The sequence below is a fragment of the Pithys albifrons genome, chromosome 7, assembly GCF_047495875.1.
Source record: "Pithys albifrons albifrons isolate INPA30051 chromosome 7, PitAlb_v1, whole genome shotgun sequence".
Classification (NCBI taxonomy): domain Eukaryota; kingdom Metazoa; phylum Chordata; class Aves; order Passeriformes; family Thamnophilidae; genus Pithys; species Pithys albifrons.
This window is the reverse complement of record NC_092464.1, coordinates 61,120,790-61,138,905: the sequence shown is the minus strand read 5'-3', so window position 1 is coordinate 61,138,905 and position 18,116 is coordinate 61,120,790. Positions and strand designations below refer to the sequence as shown.

General features: G+C 55.7%; 2 protein-coding genes and 1 long non-coding RNA gene across 6 annotated transcripts in view; 2 read left to right on the top strand and 1 right to left on the bottom strand.

Moving 5' to 3' along the window:
* Window positions 1-240, bottom strand: part of LOC139673846 (class I histocompatibility antigen, F10 alpha chain-like) — a 327,584-nt gene extending 327,344 nt beyond the window's left edge. For all 4 annotated transcript variants that reach the window (XM_071559721.1, XM_071559723.1, XM_071559720.1 and 1 more), the window contains exon 1: window positions 121-240. In XM_071559721.1, the coding sequence (XP_071415822.1) occupies window positions 121-196 (76 nt within the window). In that variant the 5' untranslated portion in view covers window positions 197-240. The remainder of the gene's footprint in view (window positions 1-120) is intronic.
* LOC139673847 (class I histocompatibility antigen, F10 alpha chain-like) overlaps window positions 1-18,116 on the top strand; it is a 283,320-nt gene that overhangs the window by 71,234 nt on the left and 193,970 nt on the right. The window lies entirely within an intron of this gene.
* On the top strand, window positions 2,776-9,238 carry LOC139673917 (uncharacterized). The gene is made up of 5 exons (XR_011698235.1): window positions 2,776-2,915; window positions 3,378-3,431; window positions 4,612-4,905; window positions 5,696-5,875; window positions 8,969-9,238. It is a non-coding gene; the product is annotated as an uncharacterized lncRNA (long non-coding RNA).

Here is an 18,116-nt window from a genome sequence, read left to right as displayed (position 1 = left end):
TCCCGATGCCCGGGAATGGGAGTTCAGAGAGGTTCCCGTGCCCGGAAACGGGGGTTCAAGGTGTTCTCGGTGCCCGGGCATGGCAGTTCCGGAGTTTCCCGCTCCGAGGGTCCCACTTACCCTCCGTCGCCCCTCTCGGGGCCCCCAGGAGCCCCAGCAGCCCCAGGAGCGCCCCCAGACTCAGCGCTGGGGCCATCGCGCTGCTCCGCTGCGGCCCCGCCGGGCCCGGACCCGGACCAGGCCCCGCCCACAGAGCCGCCTCCGGCCGCGCGATTGGCTGTGCTGTTTTCCTGATCGCCAATGGCAGCCCGATCCGCCTGTGACGTCATCGGTCTCCGGGCAGATCCCGGTGGCGCAGGTTGTGAGACGGGAAAGCGAAAGTGTCCGAGGGAGGGCGGGGGGGGGCGGTGACGGGGGAATTCCCGGGAATTCATCTGGATCCCCTTTGGGACCCCTCCTGGGACCCCTCTGGATCCCCCCGGGACACCCTGGGACCCTCCACGGCCACGAATTGCGGGACCCCCGGGCCGGGCTGGGCTGAACTCCCGCGCCCTGCGGTGAAACTCGGCCTTAAACACGCTGGTTCGGGGGCGGGATCGGGAAAGGGCGGCGGTGCCGGGAAGGGACCGGGACGGAGCGGGACAGGCTGGGATGGACTGGGGTGGAGTGGGATAGGCGGGGGCACCGGGATACACCGGGACCAGGATCGGGGCCCAATGGGACCAGAACTGGGACAACAGAGATCATACTGGGAACAACTGGGACCACACTGAGGGCAACTGGGGTCATACTGGCATCATACTGGGAGTGACTAGAAGCATTCTGAGAGCAGATGGGACCATGTTGGGGGCACCTGAGGTCATGCTAGAGGTGACTGGGATCATATGGGGGTGAGTGGGGCCACATTGGAGGTGACCGGGAGCCACTGGGCCCATGCTGGGAATGCCCTGGGCCCCACTGGGTGGAACTGGGTGGCTCTGGCCCAGCTGGGGCTCAGGGTTGTTCTCCCCCAGGGCCCCTCGGGCCTGGCCGGGGCCGCAGTTCTGAGCCAGGGCCGAGCAGGGACCCCCCGAGTCCCACTGACACCCCCGGCCCTGCAGAGCCGAGGGACAGGGAATGGCCAGGGACAGGGAATGGCCAATAAAAGGGAATGTCCAGGGTCAGGGTTTGGCCAGGGACAGGGAATGGCCAGGGACAGGAAATGGCCAAGGAATAGGGAATGGCCCTGGGGACAGGGAATGGGCAGGGACAGGGAATGGTCCTGGGAACAGGGAATGGCCAGGGACAGGAAATGGCCAAGGAATAGGGAATGGCCCTGGGGACAGGGAATGGTCCTGGGAACAGGGAATGGCCAGGGACAGGGAATGGCCAGACACAGTGACTGGCGACGGACAGGGAATGGGCCTGGGGACAGGGGATGGCCAGGGACAGGGAATGTTCAGGGACAGGGAATGGCCAGGGACAGGGAATGGCCCCGGGGACAGGGAGCAGCCGAGGGCCATGGCATGGCTGGTTCCTGCCCTGGATGTCACCGCCGGGAACGTTCGTTCCCCCCCGTGGGCAGCGAGGGGCGCCGGAGGGTCCCTGTGCCCCCCTGCCCTCAGTCCCTGCCGGCACCGCTCTGGGCCGTGTCGCTGTCACGGAGCGGCCGCTGCCCCGGGACAGGCTTGGCTGCAGAGTTTGGGGTTAAACCCGCCCCGCTGGGCCGGGGGGGCAGCCCTGGACACCAGGGCTTTGCTCCTGGGGCTCTGCAGGGGCTCCCGCGGGGGCTCGGCCTCCTTGGGGCATCCCCTGCTCCGGCCTGGGCTCCTCCCGGGCTGCGGGGGGGTCTCTGCCCCATCCCGGGCTCCTCCGCAGGGCACAGTCGCTCCAGCTCAGGGGCACACGGAGCTCCAGCCGGGTCGGAATAGCAGCGATTCCCTGCGCTCCCGGAGCCCGGGCACATCGCCAGGGTGGGAATGCTCAAGGGGCGGCTCCGGGCACATCGCCAGGGTGGGAATGCTCCAGGGGCGGCTCCGGGCACATCGCCAGGGTGGGAATGCTCAAGGGGCGGCTCCGGGCACATCGCCAGGGCTGGGAATGCTCCAGCGGCGGCTCCGGGCACATCGCCAGGGCTGGAAATGCTCAAGGGGCGGCTCCGGGCACATCGCCAGGGCTGTTTCCCGCAAACCGCGGGGGTTTCGGAGAGGGAGGCGGGTTCTGTACAAAGTGCGGGCGGGGGGCGGGCACTCGCCTCGGCTCGGCTCGGCTCGGCTCGGCTCGGACGCGGCCCCGGCGCAGGTGGGACCCGAAGGGCTCGCCCCCCGTGCCCCGCCGTGTCTCCTTCCCAGGGCCCGCGGAGGGAGCGGCTGCCCGAGGGCTCCTCCTTCCCCCTCGCTCAGAGCCGGGGCCGCAGCAGCGCTGGCCCGTCCCGGTTCCGCTCGGCCCGACAGGTTTGGCCGCCCCGTCCCCAGGAGTGTCCCTGGCCGGTGGGACCGGGCTTGGAGCCCCCTGGGCTGGTGGGAGATGTCCCCGGCGGGGCACGGGTGGGGCGGGGTGGGCTTTATGGTCCCTCCCAACACAAGCCATGCTGGGACTGAAACACAGACGCGGTCTGGGATGGACTGGGATGGGGGCTGGGATGGACCGGGATGGGGGTGTGGGATGGATCGGGGCTATGGGGGCTGGGCTGGATCAGGATGAAGCAAATTGGGATTTGAGTTTAGTTTTCTCTTCCCGTGATTGCTGTGCCATATCCAGAGAGAATTTGTGAGGGGGAAGGAGGATGTGGCACTAGGGGAGCAATAATAGGCAGATTTCTCCTCCCTGTCCTGCTCCATCTCCCCTGGGCCTCCCCCTCCAGCCCAGCCCAGCCTGTGGGTCCCACCTTGGGGTCCCAGTGACCCCCCAGGTGTCTCCTTGCAGGGACACCTCAGGTAAGGGCTGAATTACTCTTTTATTTTCTGATAAAAAGTGGACATTCCTGTAGACTGTTTGGATTCCCTCTCTTTTGGTCACTGGAGAAAAGCCCCTGTGAATAATTCCCACATGCACTCGTGGACTCATTTCCCTTCCCTGGGCAGCAAAACAAAAGGCCACAACTATATTGGGCTGTAATAGTTTTGAAATGCTCTTTGGTGCACAAAAGTCCTGTATTTGCTCCAAACTCAGAGTGTTTGGGAGTATTTTCCATGACAAGTTTCTCTGCTGTTCCACACTAGATGTTTTCTCCTCCTCTTCCTCCCCCACCTGTTTTTCACCCCCAAACGCCCTAAAGTGCAGCCTGGGGCAGCAGGAATTTGGGGCTGAGAACAGTAAAAATCACTGCATCAATTAAACCTTATTCAAAATCAAGTGTTTGGGTGGGAAAAATTATCCACTTGGTTCCTACTTTGCAGGCACAGGTAGATGGTTCTTACCTGGAGAATATTTACCTGTGGAGGAACTGCTGGGTAAGGACTGGTAATAATTGGAATTTGTTGATATCAGGGTTTATACATAGTTTTAATTAATATGGAAACTCTTTGCAGCTCCCAGTGACCCACCAGCAGCATCCACATTCTGTGCCAGTGGATTCTTGTCCTCTTTCTCTGTTTATGTTCTTATAAATATTCTACAAACTGTTCTCATGGGGTCAGTTTTGCTTTGCTGAACCTGTTAATTTTTAACTTTGTCTTGGGGAAAGCAGGAGAAGAGTTTAGGAAAAGCAATGAACACAATGGGAAAATGTGCTGATGTGGGAGGTCACAGCAATAATGCGGCTGAGCACAGGCTGGGACAGGAAACAGTGAACAAAAAACAGCCTTGAGGAAAGAAACAGGCTTAGAAAAATGCCTGTGGGGGGAGAGTTTGGGGGATTATCAGCTTTTTGTGGGTTTATATTTCAGCCATGGGAGCATCATGGGACAGCCCCGGGATGGAGCAGGAGCTGTCCAGGCCCTGAGAGCTCGGGGTGTTGTCTGAGATCAGCTCATGGCAGGAGGAGCTGAGGGTGCCCCTGTCCCCTCTGTGCCCCCCAGTGGTGGCAGAAGCCCCTCGGGAGGCAGGTCCAGAGGGACCATCCCCTATCCTGGGGGCTCCACGAGCTGCCCTGCACAGGGTGGGGAGACAGGGGGTGGGCTCAGGTGGGGCTGAAGCACCTTGTGGGGTGACCTGGGGGGCCTGGACTGAAAACACCTCAGAGCTGTGCAAGTCCTTGAGACAAAACCTTTCCAGGGCACACAGAGATGGCAGAGCCAAGGGTGAGCTGGGAAAACAAAGCGAGTCCTGGTTCTCTGAAGGCTGAAATCACCTAAACCCGGCAAAGGGAAAATTGTGCTTGACTTTCCTGGCAGGAAAGAGCCCCAAATCAGGCATTTCCCACTCCCCAATTCCCACCCTGAGCAGGAACTGGCTTAGTTTGCACAGGTGAGACTCAGCTGCTGTGATGGAGCCACTGCAGGGGAGGGCAGAGGAAAGGACCAGTAAGAACCAGTTCTTGTTTTGGAGTTCTGGTTTAGGGTTTTGAGGGCAGCTAAAATTGGCTCAGAGAGCTGTGAGGGGGAATGATAGAGAATGTGAAGGTTGTTTGCCAGCTGTGGGGAAGGATTAAGAAGGTTAAAGAAGGATTAAGAAGGTTTAAATTGTTTACAGGCTGTGGGTCAGGCTGTGGGTCCGAGAAGGAGCTGCGGGAGGGACCGGGGAGAGCTCCGGGACGGGACCGCGGGAAATGCGAGGAGTGACGGCGGAAATAACCAATAGACACTCAGGACGGAACAGTGACAGGCACAGCAGCCAATGGGCGTTCGGCGCTTTCTTCCAGCCCCGCCCCGTCGGGCCCGCCCATCGTTTCCCGGGCGGAACTTCCCCGCCCGCCCCGATCGGCAGAAGAGCCCGGGCAGGGCCGGGCCGGGTTAGATGGGGCCGGGCAGGGCCAGACAGGGCCGGGTAAGGCAGGATCGGTCAGTCCCGCTGCGGTGCCCCGGGCGCTCCCCCCGCCGCAGCCCCCGCTCCGCCGCTGCCGGGCCGGGCCTGGCGCTGGGTCGGGCCCCGCGGGCTCCGCTGCTGCTGTCGAGGGCCGAGGGAGCCGCGAGCGGGGCCGGGCTCGGCGCTCCGAGGGGATGGGCAGGGAGGGGCTGAGGGGGGCACAGGGGAGGCCGGGGGGGTCCCTGGGAGCCCGCAGGGAGCAGCGAGTGCCCTGCGGAGCCGCCGAGATGCTGCCCGGGCTCTGCCAGCACATGGATCCGGGCCGGCTGAGGAGGGAGCTGCGGGACAGCTCGGGGGGCGCGGGGGCCCTGCCTGGGGGCGGCACCCACGAAAGCCGCTCTCCGTCCCTCTGCCGGCGGGCAGGGCAGGGAAAATCCAACGGAGGGCTCGGCACTTGGCGTGGGGAGCGGGAGAGATCCCTCCCCGAGCACCAGCGCGGGCAAATCAGACTCCCAGCGGGCGTGGGAATTAAATTGGTACTGCCGGAATGAGAGCAGGAGAAGGAGAACTAGACCCGACCAAGCCCTTCCCCCCACCCCTCCCTCCTTCCCAGTTCTCCTCCTCCCCCCTCAGCGGGGCAGGGAGCTGGGAATGGGGGTCCCAGCCAGTTGTTGGTGCTGCTGCTCAGGGAGAGGGGTTGAAGTCCTTGCCCTGCTCCCCTGTGGGTTTGGGATTATCCTCTTTTATCCTCTTTCTTGATGCTGAAACAAACTGCGGAAATTTTCTGATTTTTTTTCCATTTTCCCCCCAGGTTTTGGATACATGAGAAAATAAATCCTTGTACCTCTATAAACAGGAACTGCTGGAGGGTTCCAGGGCCGGCCCAAAATTGGGCTTAACACCCAAAAACATGAAGGAAAAAGAGGGGACAATGTTGGGAATTGGTGGTTGTTTCATGAAATGGTCCAAGTGTCTCCAATCTGAGGAAAATGTGAGTTTGGGGGTGGAAAATGAGCTGGGGATGGAGCCCCTGTGACTTTTTCCATCATGTGGTTGGGTTTGGTTTCCTTATTAAACTGTCCCAGCTGAGCCCGTGGGGATTGGCATTTCCCCCTTGGATTGTGTCCCCCAGCCCAGGGTGGAGCAGAGTGTGTGAGCAGCTGGGAGGGATCAGCTGCCCCCGGGGTTAAACCAGGCCAGGGTGGGGGGTGGGGGGTGCTGAGCACGGGGCTGGGACCCTCCCAGCTGCTCCTGCCCCGGGGACACCCTCAGCACCAGCCTGGCTGTGCTCCCGCCCAGGGCACCCTGGGCAAGGCAGAGCCCGGGGGGATGAACGTGCCCCGGGGTCCCAGCGCTGCTCCAGAGCAGGAGGCAGTGCCAGCCCCTCCCGGGGCCAGCCAGGCCTGGAGCCACAGCCTGGCAGCTGGGCAAGGCCAGCCCGCAGGGAGGAAGGGCTGGGGAAGGCGCTGCCACCCCTGGGGGGGCACAGAGGGGACAGGGGCACCCTCAGCTCCTCCTGCCACCACCTCAGCTCGGACAACACCCCGAGCTCCCGGGGCCTGCACAGCTCCTGCTCCAGCCCAGGGCTTTGCCAGGATGCTCCTGTGCTCCTAAAATAAAGCACAGAGAGCTGATAATCCTCCCAGGCACTCACAGCTCTCCTCAGCAAAGGAAAACTCATCCCATAGGAGCGATTTGTGCAATATTTAAAAGAAAAAAGTCAATTAAACAGAACAAGGATCAACTGACTGAGTGGAAATACCTGTGGCTGCTGCTGTCGAGTCAGTGGCAACTGCAAAGGGTTTCTGTACTTATTAAAACTCTATAAACCCCCCACATCAATGCCCAGCAGGTGTTCTTACAATCACCACAGTAAATAAAATTATTCCCAGCCCCTGCACCTGGTACTTCCCCCACAGGTAAAGATTTTCCTGGTGAGGACCCCCTGCCTGTGTTTGCAAAGGGAAGACCCAAAAGGATGTTTTTCCCTGTCCAAATGCTGGAATTTTCAATAAGGTTTCACTGATGCAGCATTTTGTTCCTGTCCCCCATCCCCAAATCCCTCCTGCTCCAGGCTGCAGCTTGGGGCATATTGGCGTGGAAACCAAGGGGGGGGAAGGGGGGGAAAGAGGTGATGGAAGCACAGAAATGTCTCTCCCTTACAGATTTCCCCTCCTTTCCTCTCTCCCAGATTTGTTGAGTCCCACCCACCCCCAGGCCTGTTTTGGATCAAAGCTCCAGGAGATTCCTCTGGGTGGGGACGCAGCAGCTCCCAAACCCCTCCCAAGGGCCCCTCCAGCCCTTCCCCCACCGGCCCCCAGTGGGTCAGGGGGGATGGAACCCACCAGCCTTCCCCACCCAGAACCATTTCCCAGCCCTTGGCAGGGCCTCTGCTCCAGGGAAAGGCTCCTTCTCTCTCCCAGCACAAGAGGGCAAAGAAAAGCAGCCCCAGCTGTGGGTGCTGAGCAGCAGCTGCAGCTCCAAAGCTGTTCCTGGGCTGGGAAGCAGGAGGGGGATGCAGATGTTTCCTGTGCCCTCTGCCCAGTGCAGAGGGAGGGGCAGAGCTGGGGAGGGCAGAGGTGGTGCTGGGGCCGGGGGTCTGTCCCTGCAGCAGGGCGGGGACACCCCTGGCTGTGCTCAGGGGGGCTTTGCTCACCTGGGGCTGCATCCAGGGCTCTCAGGGACCCCTAACCCTGACCCCCCAAAGGTGCTGCTGCAGCAGCCCTGGAAGCAGCCTTGGGACACACCCCACGGGGGTGGGGGGGAAGAAATCCCCAGGAAGGGACGCGGGAGGGTGTCAGGGGATTTTGCTCCCTGTTCATCAGGTGCTTGAGGCCACCAGAGAGCAGAGCCAGGAAAGGGCCTCGTTCATTTGTGCAGGTGATTGTTGGACAGGGATGGCAGCGCTGGTTCCCACATCCCCTTACTCAGCTCCCACATCCACCCCGTTTGGCTCCCACATCCCCCCTGAGCGTCTGTCCCAGCCCCATTTTCTCCAGGCTCCATGTGACCCTGAGCTCTCCCTGGGCTGTCACACCCTGTCCCTGCCTTGAGGGGACCCCGGGGGGGTGGGTGACCTGGCGGGGGGCACAGGATCCTGCGCAGCTCCCGGAGATGCCGTTCAGGCTGGGACAAGTGGGCTGTCCCCTCTGTGCCACCCACCAGGACACTGCAGAGGGGGATGCCGAGCCCTGTCAGGGACATCAGGGATGGGGTGGGAAGGGGCAGCATCCCCCCAAAAGCCCCTGGGGGCAACTCCCTGCCCAGCACAAGGGACAGCGCCAGGGTGGCCGTCAGGGCCCCAATGGGACAGTGGGGGCGGCTGCGGTGAGATCCTGTGTTCAAGGAAGGGGCATGGAAAACGGGGGGGGACTCAAGGCATCCATCACCCCCCATGCCCAGAGCCCGAGGCAGGGTGTCCTGGGGCAAAGCTCCCTGGGGAGACCCCCCAAGTCCCTGCAGCCCCCCTGAGCAGGGGCAGGAGGAGCTGAGCATTCCCAAAAAAAACTCTTTCCTTTGGGGGTCCCAGCGTTGGGGGTGGGACAGCAGCCAATCAGAGCCTGGAGAACAGCCCCCCCAGCTGCTCCTCCCTCAGTCTGGGCCTCAGTTTGCCCACCCTGAGCAGCCCTTGGGGACCCGAGGGGTGGCATCAGCCCACCCCCATCAGCACCCCCACCAATCTGGGGGCCCAGCAGACACGACCCCCAGTCCCTGCACCCCTGGGATGGGGTGTGGGGGGTTTGTATCCAGAGGAAGGAAAACCAGGGGAAAGGACAAGGAGTTGCAGCACAAGGTACTGAGAGGAGAAAAGTGTTTCTCACTTCCCAGAATGGTGAAAATAAAAGATCAAGATGTTGATCCTGACCTCTAAGAGAGGAGAATCAATAAAATATAATTGATTCATAAAATGTTGAAATCAAGCAATAAATATCAGATGTATTTAAAAAATATACAAATACAGTCTTGTGGAACTGGCACGTATTCAGTTCCAGCCCTGGGGACTCATTTATCCTGCCCTCTAATTAGGAGCACTTTATTAGGTTAATTAACCACTGATTCATTACTGTCTTTGTTCGTCTGACAGGCACAGGCCAGCACGGGCTCCACAGGCTGCAGGGCTGCTGCTCCTGCCAGGACTCAGGGCATTGGTTTTATTTGCCCCTAAAAGGGAAAACAGCCCCAGATCCCTTTGGCCGAGCAGAGGAGGGAACAGATTTGCGTCAGAAAGGACCATAAATCGGTTTTCCCCAGCTTGGGAAGAACAAACCAAAGAGAACTGAGGCGAGACCCCCTCAGTCCGGCCCTGGAGCGCGGGGAAGTCGCGTCGCAGCCGCTCCGGCTCCGGCAGCGGCACCGCCGGGTCGTGCCGGGGAGGGGCGGGCGGGGAACCCCGGCGGGAACGGGGAGGGGAAGGGGAAGGGGAAGGGGAAGGGCCCTGGGGGACCCGCCCCGAGGGGTCCCAGCCAGGCCGTGGCACTGAATGAGCCGCCCCGCGGGACGGGCGGGAGGGGATGGAATGAAAAACAGAGAGCAGTGGAAAATACAACCAAAGAGCCGCCCCGGGGGGTCTGCGCCGCCCGCGCCTGGAAGAGCTGCCCGAGGGACGGGCGGGTGGGGATGGAGGAAACTACATAAAATAAAATAAAATAAAATAAAATAAAATAAAATAAAATAAAATAAAATAAAATAAAATAAATAAAATAAACAAAACGCTGCACCGAGGGGTCCCCGCCCCCCGTGTCACTGAAGAGCCGCCCCGCGGGACGAGCGAAGTGCGAATACAAAGCACATAATGAAGGAAATGGAACAGAGATCGGCACTGAGGGGTCCCGGCCGGCACTGACGAGCCGCCCCGCGGGACGGGCCCTGTCGGGAGTCACCGGAGGTGGGGGCGAGGTCTGAAGAGAATAAAATGCAGAGGATAAAACAAAGTAAAACAAAAGAGCCGCACCGGGGGAGTCTCCGCCACCCGATAACTGAAAGAACTGCACGGCGAGACGAGTGAGGAGGAGCGGCGGTGAAATAGTCGCCCTGGGTGGGGTGCGGGAATAAAATGGAATGGAATAAAATATAGAGAGTAGAATAAAATACACTAAAAGAGCTTTCCCGAGTCACCGAAAGAGCTGCCCCGAGGGACCCGCTGTCGGGTGGTGTCAAAGGGCTGCACCGAGGGAAGGGCGAGGGGTGACTGGAATTAAGCACAGAGAATAAAATCAATAGAATCAAAAGCCGCGCTCGGGGGGTCCCCGCCGCCCCGGATCTAAAAGAGCTGCCCCGAGGGAGCGGGGAGTGTGAGGGGCTGGGGACCGGCACGGAGGGGTCCCGGCCGTCCCGTGTCACTGAAGGAGCTGCACAGCGGGACAGGCGAGCTGTGAATACAAACAATTAGAGACAATAAAATAAATCGAAAAAACACCTAAAAAGAGCTGCCCCGAGGGAGCGGCGGGGATGGCACCGTGAGGTCGGACGGTGTTCGGTGTCGCCGAAAAAGCCGCATCACTGGGCGGGAACAGAAGGGCGGCACCGAGGGACGGAAAGCGTGAACGGAATACAATACACAGAATAAAATACAACAAAAGAACCGCACCGGGGAGTCTCCACTGTCCCGTGTCACCGAAGGAGCCGCACAGCAGGACATACAGAATAAAATATAGCGAAAAAATATACGGAATAAAACATCTGAGACAAGGGGTTTGTGCCGCCCGGTACCTCAAAGAGCTGCCCCGAGCGATCAGCGGGGCGGCCCCGGGGGGTGTGAGGGGGCGATGAGCGGCACCGAGGGGTCCCCGCCGGCCCGTAACACCCAAAGAGCCGCCACGAGGGACTGACCGGGGCCGAGCGGCGGCAGAGCCGGAGCCGGGAAGCGGCTGGAGCGGCGGAAACGAGCGGGGTGTTCCCAGCCGGGTCCGCTCAGCCCGAGGGCACCGGGGGGACATCGGAGGGTTGTTCCCAGCCGGCTCCGCTCAGCCCGAGGGCACCGGGGGCACTGGGGGATTGTTCCCAGCCGGCTCCGCTCAGCTCGAGGGCACCGGGGGGACATCGGGGGGTTGTTCCCAGCCGGCTCCGCTCACCCCGAGGGCACCGGGGGGGCATCGGGAGGTTGTTCCCACCCGGCTCCGCTCAGCCCGAGGGCACCGCGCTGGGGCCGCCCCGCAGTTCCCAACCAGCTCCCCCCGCACGGCCCGGGCCCCGCCGAGCCGAGACACGCCGGGAAATCGCCTCCATGCACTAAAACCCCTTTTAATAAACTCTTTGTCCCGTGACCTGCCCGGCCGAGCAGCCGCATCTCAGTGCCACAGCCCGGGCGGGGATTGGAGCAGCGGGGCAACCGCTGGCGGCAAATTCGGGGCACAACAGCGGGTTTGGATCAACTTGGGCAGATTCGAGCTGGGAGGGAAGCGCGGACAGAGACCCACGCGTGTCTCGAGAGCCCTGAAGAATTCCTCCAAAATACACCCGAATAGATCTGAATTTCTCCCTCTCCGCTATCTCTGAATTCTCACTAAATAACAGAAACCTCCTCAAATACTTGCGAGTGCTCCAAAATACTTGAAAGCTCCCGAGGTACTTCGGAATTCTCCCAAAATACCCCTGAATTCTTCCCAAAGCCGTTTGAACTCCGCGCAGGCTCCCACAGAGGCTCCTGTGTCTCTACGACCGGGATTCGAGGGAGAATAAACGTGTGAAATTTCCTCCGAACGATTAAATTTACCCCCGCCCCGAAATTAAAGTTTCATTATAATGATCAAACTTCCTCATTAAATTTTCTGCCTCCAATTAAACGTTTCGTCCCATAATTAACGTTTTCTCGCTCAAACTTTTTTTCTCCAATAATGTTTCCCCCCCGAAATAAAATTTCCTTTCTAATTACAACTAACTGAAAATTAAACTTTCTCCCCCTAATTAAAGGGTCCTTCCCAATCTTACTTTTCTTTCCCAATTAAAATCTTCTCTCTCCGAGTAAAGCTTTATCCCCTCATTAAGGTTTTCTGCCCCAATTAAATTTCCTCTCCAGTCAGAATAATCTTCCTGCATTAAAATCCCGTCAATTAAATTTTCTCCTTAATATTAAGTATTTCTCCCCCGATTAAATTTTGTCTTTCTAACCCCTCTTCTGGCTCCTCCCGGCCCCGACGTGCTGCAAAACCAAACCGAGAAGTATTCAAAGAATTAATAATTATTTCGATTTACTCTTAATGGAGTATTTTCCCTGGGGAATTTTCCTGCAGCTCCACCCTCCAGCTCCAGCTGCTTTTCAGCCCTTTCCCAACTTTTCCAGCTTTTCTCCTCAGCTGGACAGGGCAGATTATCCAAAAATGTGGATTTGGGCGTGCAGGAGGGGGTCGCTCTGCTCGGAGGGTCCCCGAGGTGACCCTGGAGCGGCCACGAGGACCCAGCGCGGTTCCCTCCAGCCCTTTTGATCATTTCCTTAATGTAAACCCTTCAAAAATAAGTGTTTTGTAACTGAGTCACCCACTGCGGGGTTTAACCACAAAATCTCATTTATTTTAAATCGTTTTTGAGGTTTTTCTTGCAATCCGTGGCTTGACAGCACCAAAGAAAGGCTGTGGGAAGGGCAGGTCAGCACAGCATCTTCTGTAAGGGTGTAAAGGTGACTGTGAGTGAAAGAAGAATAAGAATAAACTTGAGAGTATGGGAAAAAATACAAACTAAAAAAGGAAAAAAATGAAAAAATCAGAAAAGTAAAAACTAGAATGAAATATAAAGACATAATAAAAAGAAATTATAGTAAACTTTTAAAAAATAAAAGTAATGGCATAGTTTTTCCTACTGGGATTTTGGGGTTATCCTTTTTTATCCCGTTTCCTGATACTGGAAGAAACTGGGAAAATTCCTACTTTTTCTTTTTTTCCCTTTTTTTTTTTCCTTCAGGTTTTGGATACATGAGGAAAAAAAATAGAAGTATTTTTATCTCTATAAAAAGATGGTGCTGGGCGTTCTGGGACTGGCCCTAAACTGGGATTACCACCCAAAAAAGCTGAAGAAAAAGGAGGGGGCAAGGTTGGGAATTGGTCATAAAATGGTCCAAGTGTCCCATGGATTTGGGATTCCCATTTCCTCAGTGGCTTTGCATCCCATCAAACTCTCCCCAGAGAGATTTTTGGAACAACTGGTCACCTCCATTTCCCAGGAGAACCCCAAGGCTGTTCCAGGCAGGAACCTGCAGCCAGTGTGGGTTGGAGTGAGGGCAGGGCAGGAGTGGAGACGGGTGAACAACACACCCAGCACCCCCCAGGGGGGACTGTCCCAGGCCTGTTGGGATAAAAAGCAGCTTTGCTTCATTTCAGACCCATTTTGTGCCCTGATCCCTCTCCCTGAGTTTGTGGGGTCTGTGCAAAGGTTTCTGTTCCTCTGGCAACGCTCTGCAGACCAAGGGCTGGGGGCACAGGCACAGTGGGGTTGGTTATTTGGCATATGGGGGGCACAGGGAACAGTGGGGTTGGTTATTTGGCACATGGGGGGCACAGGGCACAGTGGGGTTGGTTATTTGGCATATGGGGGGCACAGGGCACAGTGGGATAATAATTAATCAACAAAAAATTACTAATGCATAATTTAATTAAGAATACATTTAATAAGTCGCAACTAATGAAATTATAGATTAGATTTATCTGTGAATAAAAATGAATTATTAAAATAAAAATATTAATTAAGTAAAATATATAAATATATAAAAGGTGTAAAAATATGTAAATTACTAGGAAAATAAATAACTATTAAAATCACATACTGAAAAGATAATCAAATATTAGAATTAAAGTATTAGTAAAACTAGAATTATATTTTATATATATATAAATTATATAAATAAATAAAGCAAATTATGGAATGACAATATAATCAAATAATTAGAATTAAACTATATTTTAAATAGTATTTTAGTAATATTCTAATACAATAACAATATTTTAGTAAGTATAATAATTATAGAATAATATGTAATATATTTACATCATAATGTCTATATTACTCCATGTCACTGAAAGGGAGGAGGAAGAAGAGGAGGAGGAGGAGGGGGATGTACCTCCAGGAGCCCTTTCAGCACCTTCCTCTCTCCCCCCACAGCCCCTTCACACCCCTCGGAGCAGCTTCACCCTCGGCAGTGGCTCTTTGTGGCTCCTGCGGCCGCGGTGACACATGGACAGCGACTCAGAGCCTGGAGGGACACGAGCCCACCCCCCTGCCGGGCTCTGCTCCTGCTCCAGAGGGGCCAAACCCCCCGTTATCCCGGATCCCAATGTCCCGGGGGCAGGGACAGGGCACTGACCCCCATCTGTGCCAGCCCTGCTGTGCCCTGGAGGGGCCCTGGTGAATGACGTCCCTCGGCCCCTCTGCCCCATCCCAGGGGGGCTCTGCTTGGGGGGACGGGTTTGGAGGGGCCAATGTCCCTGATGGGGCTGGATCCCTTCCCTGCAGGAAATCCTGGGGAAGAAAAGGACCTTGTGTGCCTTTTCCTCAGCTGCTGGTGGCCAAACCCCAATGCTTTGCCCTCCAGAGGGTTTGCTGCCCACCCCCAGCCTGGGGCACAGTGTTGGCACCAGCAGGTTTTGTTCTTCTCACCCCATTTCCTTGGGAAGGATGGAAAATACAGCCAGTGCCCACGGACACCGTGCAGGGCTTCACCTGCTCAGCAGGGCTGGGGGGCCCTGCAGCCCCCTCTGGGATCACTCCAAACATCCCCAGGGCTTGGCTTGGGGGTCTTCCCCTCCCCAGGACACCTCTGGGGGCAGCTCAGGGCAGGAGAGGGAGGGACTGAGCTCTGAGGCTCAGCAGCTTTGCTGGGACAAGTGAACAAAGAGGCACCTTGTGGCTTTTCTGGGCTCCCAGAGAGCCTTGGGAGGTTTCCTCGCTGAGCAGAGGGATGTTGGGGACCTTCAGCTGAGGCAGAGCATTAAAAGCAGAGCAGGGAGCACAGAGGAAGAAGAGCTGCTTCCTCCCTCGCTCCCAGTATGGTCCCATTGCAGGTCCTCTCTGGTTCTGGGCTCTGCTGGGACCTGGAGGGGTTGGGACACTGGTCCTGGTGGGCATCGTGGTGTGGCTGCTGCAGGGACAAGGTGAGGCATCCAAAAGGGATAAACCCCCCTTGAGTCCATGGTAATACTCCCCCAAATCCATGAGAGCCCAGCTCCAGGCAGGGACTGGAGCAGATTCCCCCTGAATTTCCAGCAGGGAGCAGCTCCTGGGCAGTGGCAATTCCTGATGGGCAGGAGGGGAGAGCTGCCAGCAGGGGCTGATTGATGTGGGTTTGGGTGCTGAGCCACTGCAGGTCCCTCTCTCCACCCTGATGGTGCTTGCAAATACCCAGGGACTCCCTCTGTGTTGTCGCCAGGAGGAGTTTCCAGTGCTCCAAATTAAAATTTAAATATAAACCAGAGGGACACTCATGGTTGTGTGAGATTAAGGGCAGCTGGTGGTGGATCTTTGTCAAGAGGGAAGTTTCAGGTGGAATTCTGGGTTCCTGGATCCTTCCAAACCCCACTGGGGCTCCTCTAGGGGTGGCTGCAGATGGAGAATTTCCTCTGGGAGCACCAGTCTCTGCTGATCCCATGGGAGTTGGTGTAGGCACATTGGCCATCGCCCTGGATGCCAAATCTGCACCCAGAGCACAGCCATAGCTCAGGGAAGGATTCCCAATCCCAGGGAGTGCTGCAGGAGCAGGGACCACCCTCCCCAGCAAACCTCCCACAGGCAGAGCAAACTGCCTCCCACCCCTCAAAGGAGGGGATATTCCCATGGGCTTCATCCTGGCATGGCCTCAACCTCCACCAGCACCTGCATCCCACAAATCCATGGGCTGTGTCCCAGGGCTTTGGCACAACCAGGAAAAGCAGTTCCCACCTCCTTAGATCTGGATCTACCTGTGCCTTCCTGCACTCAGCCCCAGCCCAGCTCAACATTTTGCTCTCCAGGAGAAGATGGAATGTACAGGGCATTGAAGAGGGACCCATTGAACCATTCCCAAGGTTTGGAACCTTCCCTCTGGAGACCAATCCAGTGGTGCACAGACCTCCTGTAGCACAAGAGGAGAACCAGAGAGAACCAGAGAACCAGGACTTGCTTTGTTTTCCCAGCTCACCCTTGGCTCTGCCATCTCTGTGTGCCCTGGAAAGGTTTTGTCTCAAGGGCTTGCACAGCTGTGAGGTCTCGTCTCCCCCAGCACCGTTCTCTGCTCGCCCCGGGCACACCGCAGGTCCGGCTCCGTTCTCTGTCAGAGCCACCGCCTCCTCCCCCCAGCCCTGGCCAACGCCGCCGCTTCCCCACTCCCACTCTCCACGGGCTCGCCGCCTGCTCCAGCCATGCCATGGCTTCGGCTCCTGCTGCCTTGGGAATGTTGCTTCCTCCCCACCTCCCGCTTGCCATTGCTGTTTCTCGTAGCCTTGGGAACACCGATTTTTGCCCCCCAACCCCCCTACAGCCGTGCAGGGGCTTCCAGAGTTGGCAATAGAAAGACAGACATCAAAAAACGGGATATGGGACACAAATCTGTACTTGCAAGGGACAATATAACCCTGAATGCAGCTGTTGGCCATCTCGCAGCACGTGGGCTTTGTCCTGTTCTGTCTTCAAGCTCCACATTTTCTCCTCAGCCTGCTAAAAAGCCGCAAGTTGCTGAAAATTGCTCTCTTGACTCTGTTTTGCTTTGTTCTTTCCTCTGGGAGGCTGCAAAAGTTTGTTTCCAGCCGTTTTCCAGTTTGCCCATGCGAGAGAATTTTTGCAGCGCAGTTTAAAATGGCAAATTCCCGCTCCGAGCAGGGAGGGCCCAGCCTGCCCTCCGATGGGGAGAGGGCGGCTCCCTCTCATTATGTCACCGAGCTTTCTGCCATGCACGAGTCTTGCAAAGGCTCATGGTTATTGTAGTTCGGACAGGTGGAGCTTTGCACTACATCATCAGGTTCTTGTACAGACTGCTGAGTAATGTCGTCCATTCATAAAGGACTCTGGGTATTGTAGTCAAAACAAACCCAGTCGGACTCACTTTAGCAAACAGCCCAGCCTGTCTTTGGCACAGCGAAACAGAGACCTGGTGCCCTTTGATCACAGCTCTACAATACATCATGCAAAGACAGAACGCAGCACCTTCCTTGAGCAACGCAGAGAGCAACACAGAAGCCTTGAAGAAATCTCCTGTTGAATTGATTCCTTTGTTAATTTGGTTCTTGTTAAAAAGTTATAGAGTATTGTAACCCTTTAATAATTTGGAGAAAACTTTCTATCCCTCAGATTCAAATCCATAACACCAGATAGAAAATGATGTATTTCCATCTGATGGTATTAGGAACTTTCAAAAGGCTGTTTCTATGAGTACCGAAGTGAATTAAAACAGGTAATGGTTTTAGTTATATGGCATTAGAATGGTTAAGATTTGTTCTTTTAGATACAGAAATGCATATTTATTGCAAGAAACACTAGAATTACAAGAATTAGAAGTGTTAAGATCTGTTCTCATGAATGTAGAACTTAATGCAGCATAATCAGTTTATAGAAAGGTGTTGTTTGGTGGTGTTATATTTCTGTTAAGGTTTTTAAGCTCTTTGGTGCACCAATGACAATGCCTGCAGGAAGGTTTGTTCATTTGTTAAGGAAATAATGACGTTAAGCAGATAGAACAATGTTTTTTCTTTTGTTAAGAAAATTAAGTTGTTAAGCTAATAGAATAATGTTTGTCATTTCTTAAGCAAATAAGGATGTTCAGTTATTGCAATAATGTTTTTAATTTGTTAAGAGGTTAAGAAGTTAAGCAGAATAATGTTAAGAGTTAAAGTGTCAATTGAGTTGGCAGAGTAATGTTAATTTGGTAAAGGTTTAAATCATTAGAGTAAGGCTACGTTTATAGCTGTGAGTGTATTGTTAACTGGTACTGATAGTAAATAGGGTTAAGCTTGTTACATTACAGAACAGAGCAGCAATTAAGTGTCTGTTCCTGGTTCAAAAAATAAAAAGGGGGCATGAACAGTGGAAAAAAAAGAGAAAAAAAAAAAAGAGTTCAATAAAAAACTCCGAGGGAGAACAATAATGAAAATAAAAAGAGAAAAACAAAATAGAAGTGAAAAAGTAAGTGATGAATGAATGATAGATGAAGTTAGATAAAAAAATTGCTTTAAGGAAGAACTATAGGTAGATTTTTTTTGTGCCTTTTGTGATTGTGACAATTGTGCTGCAGTTAACATCAGGTGCAGTAGCCTTCTGCTAAGGGCCCATGCTGAAGTGCT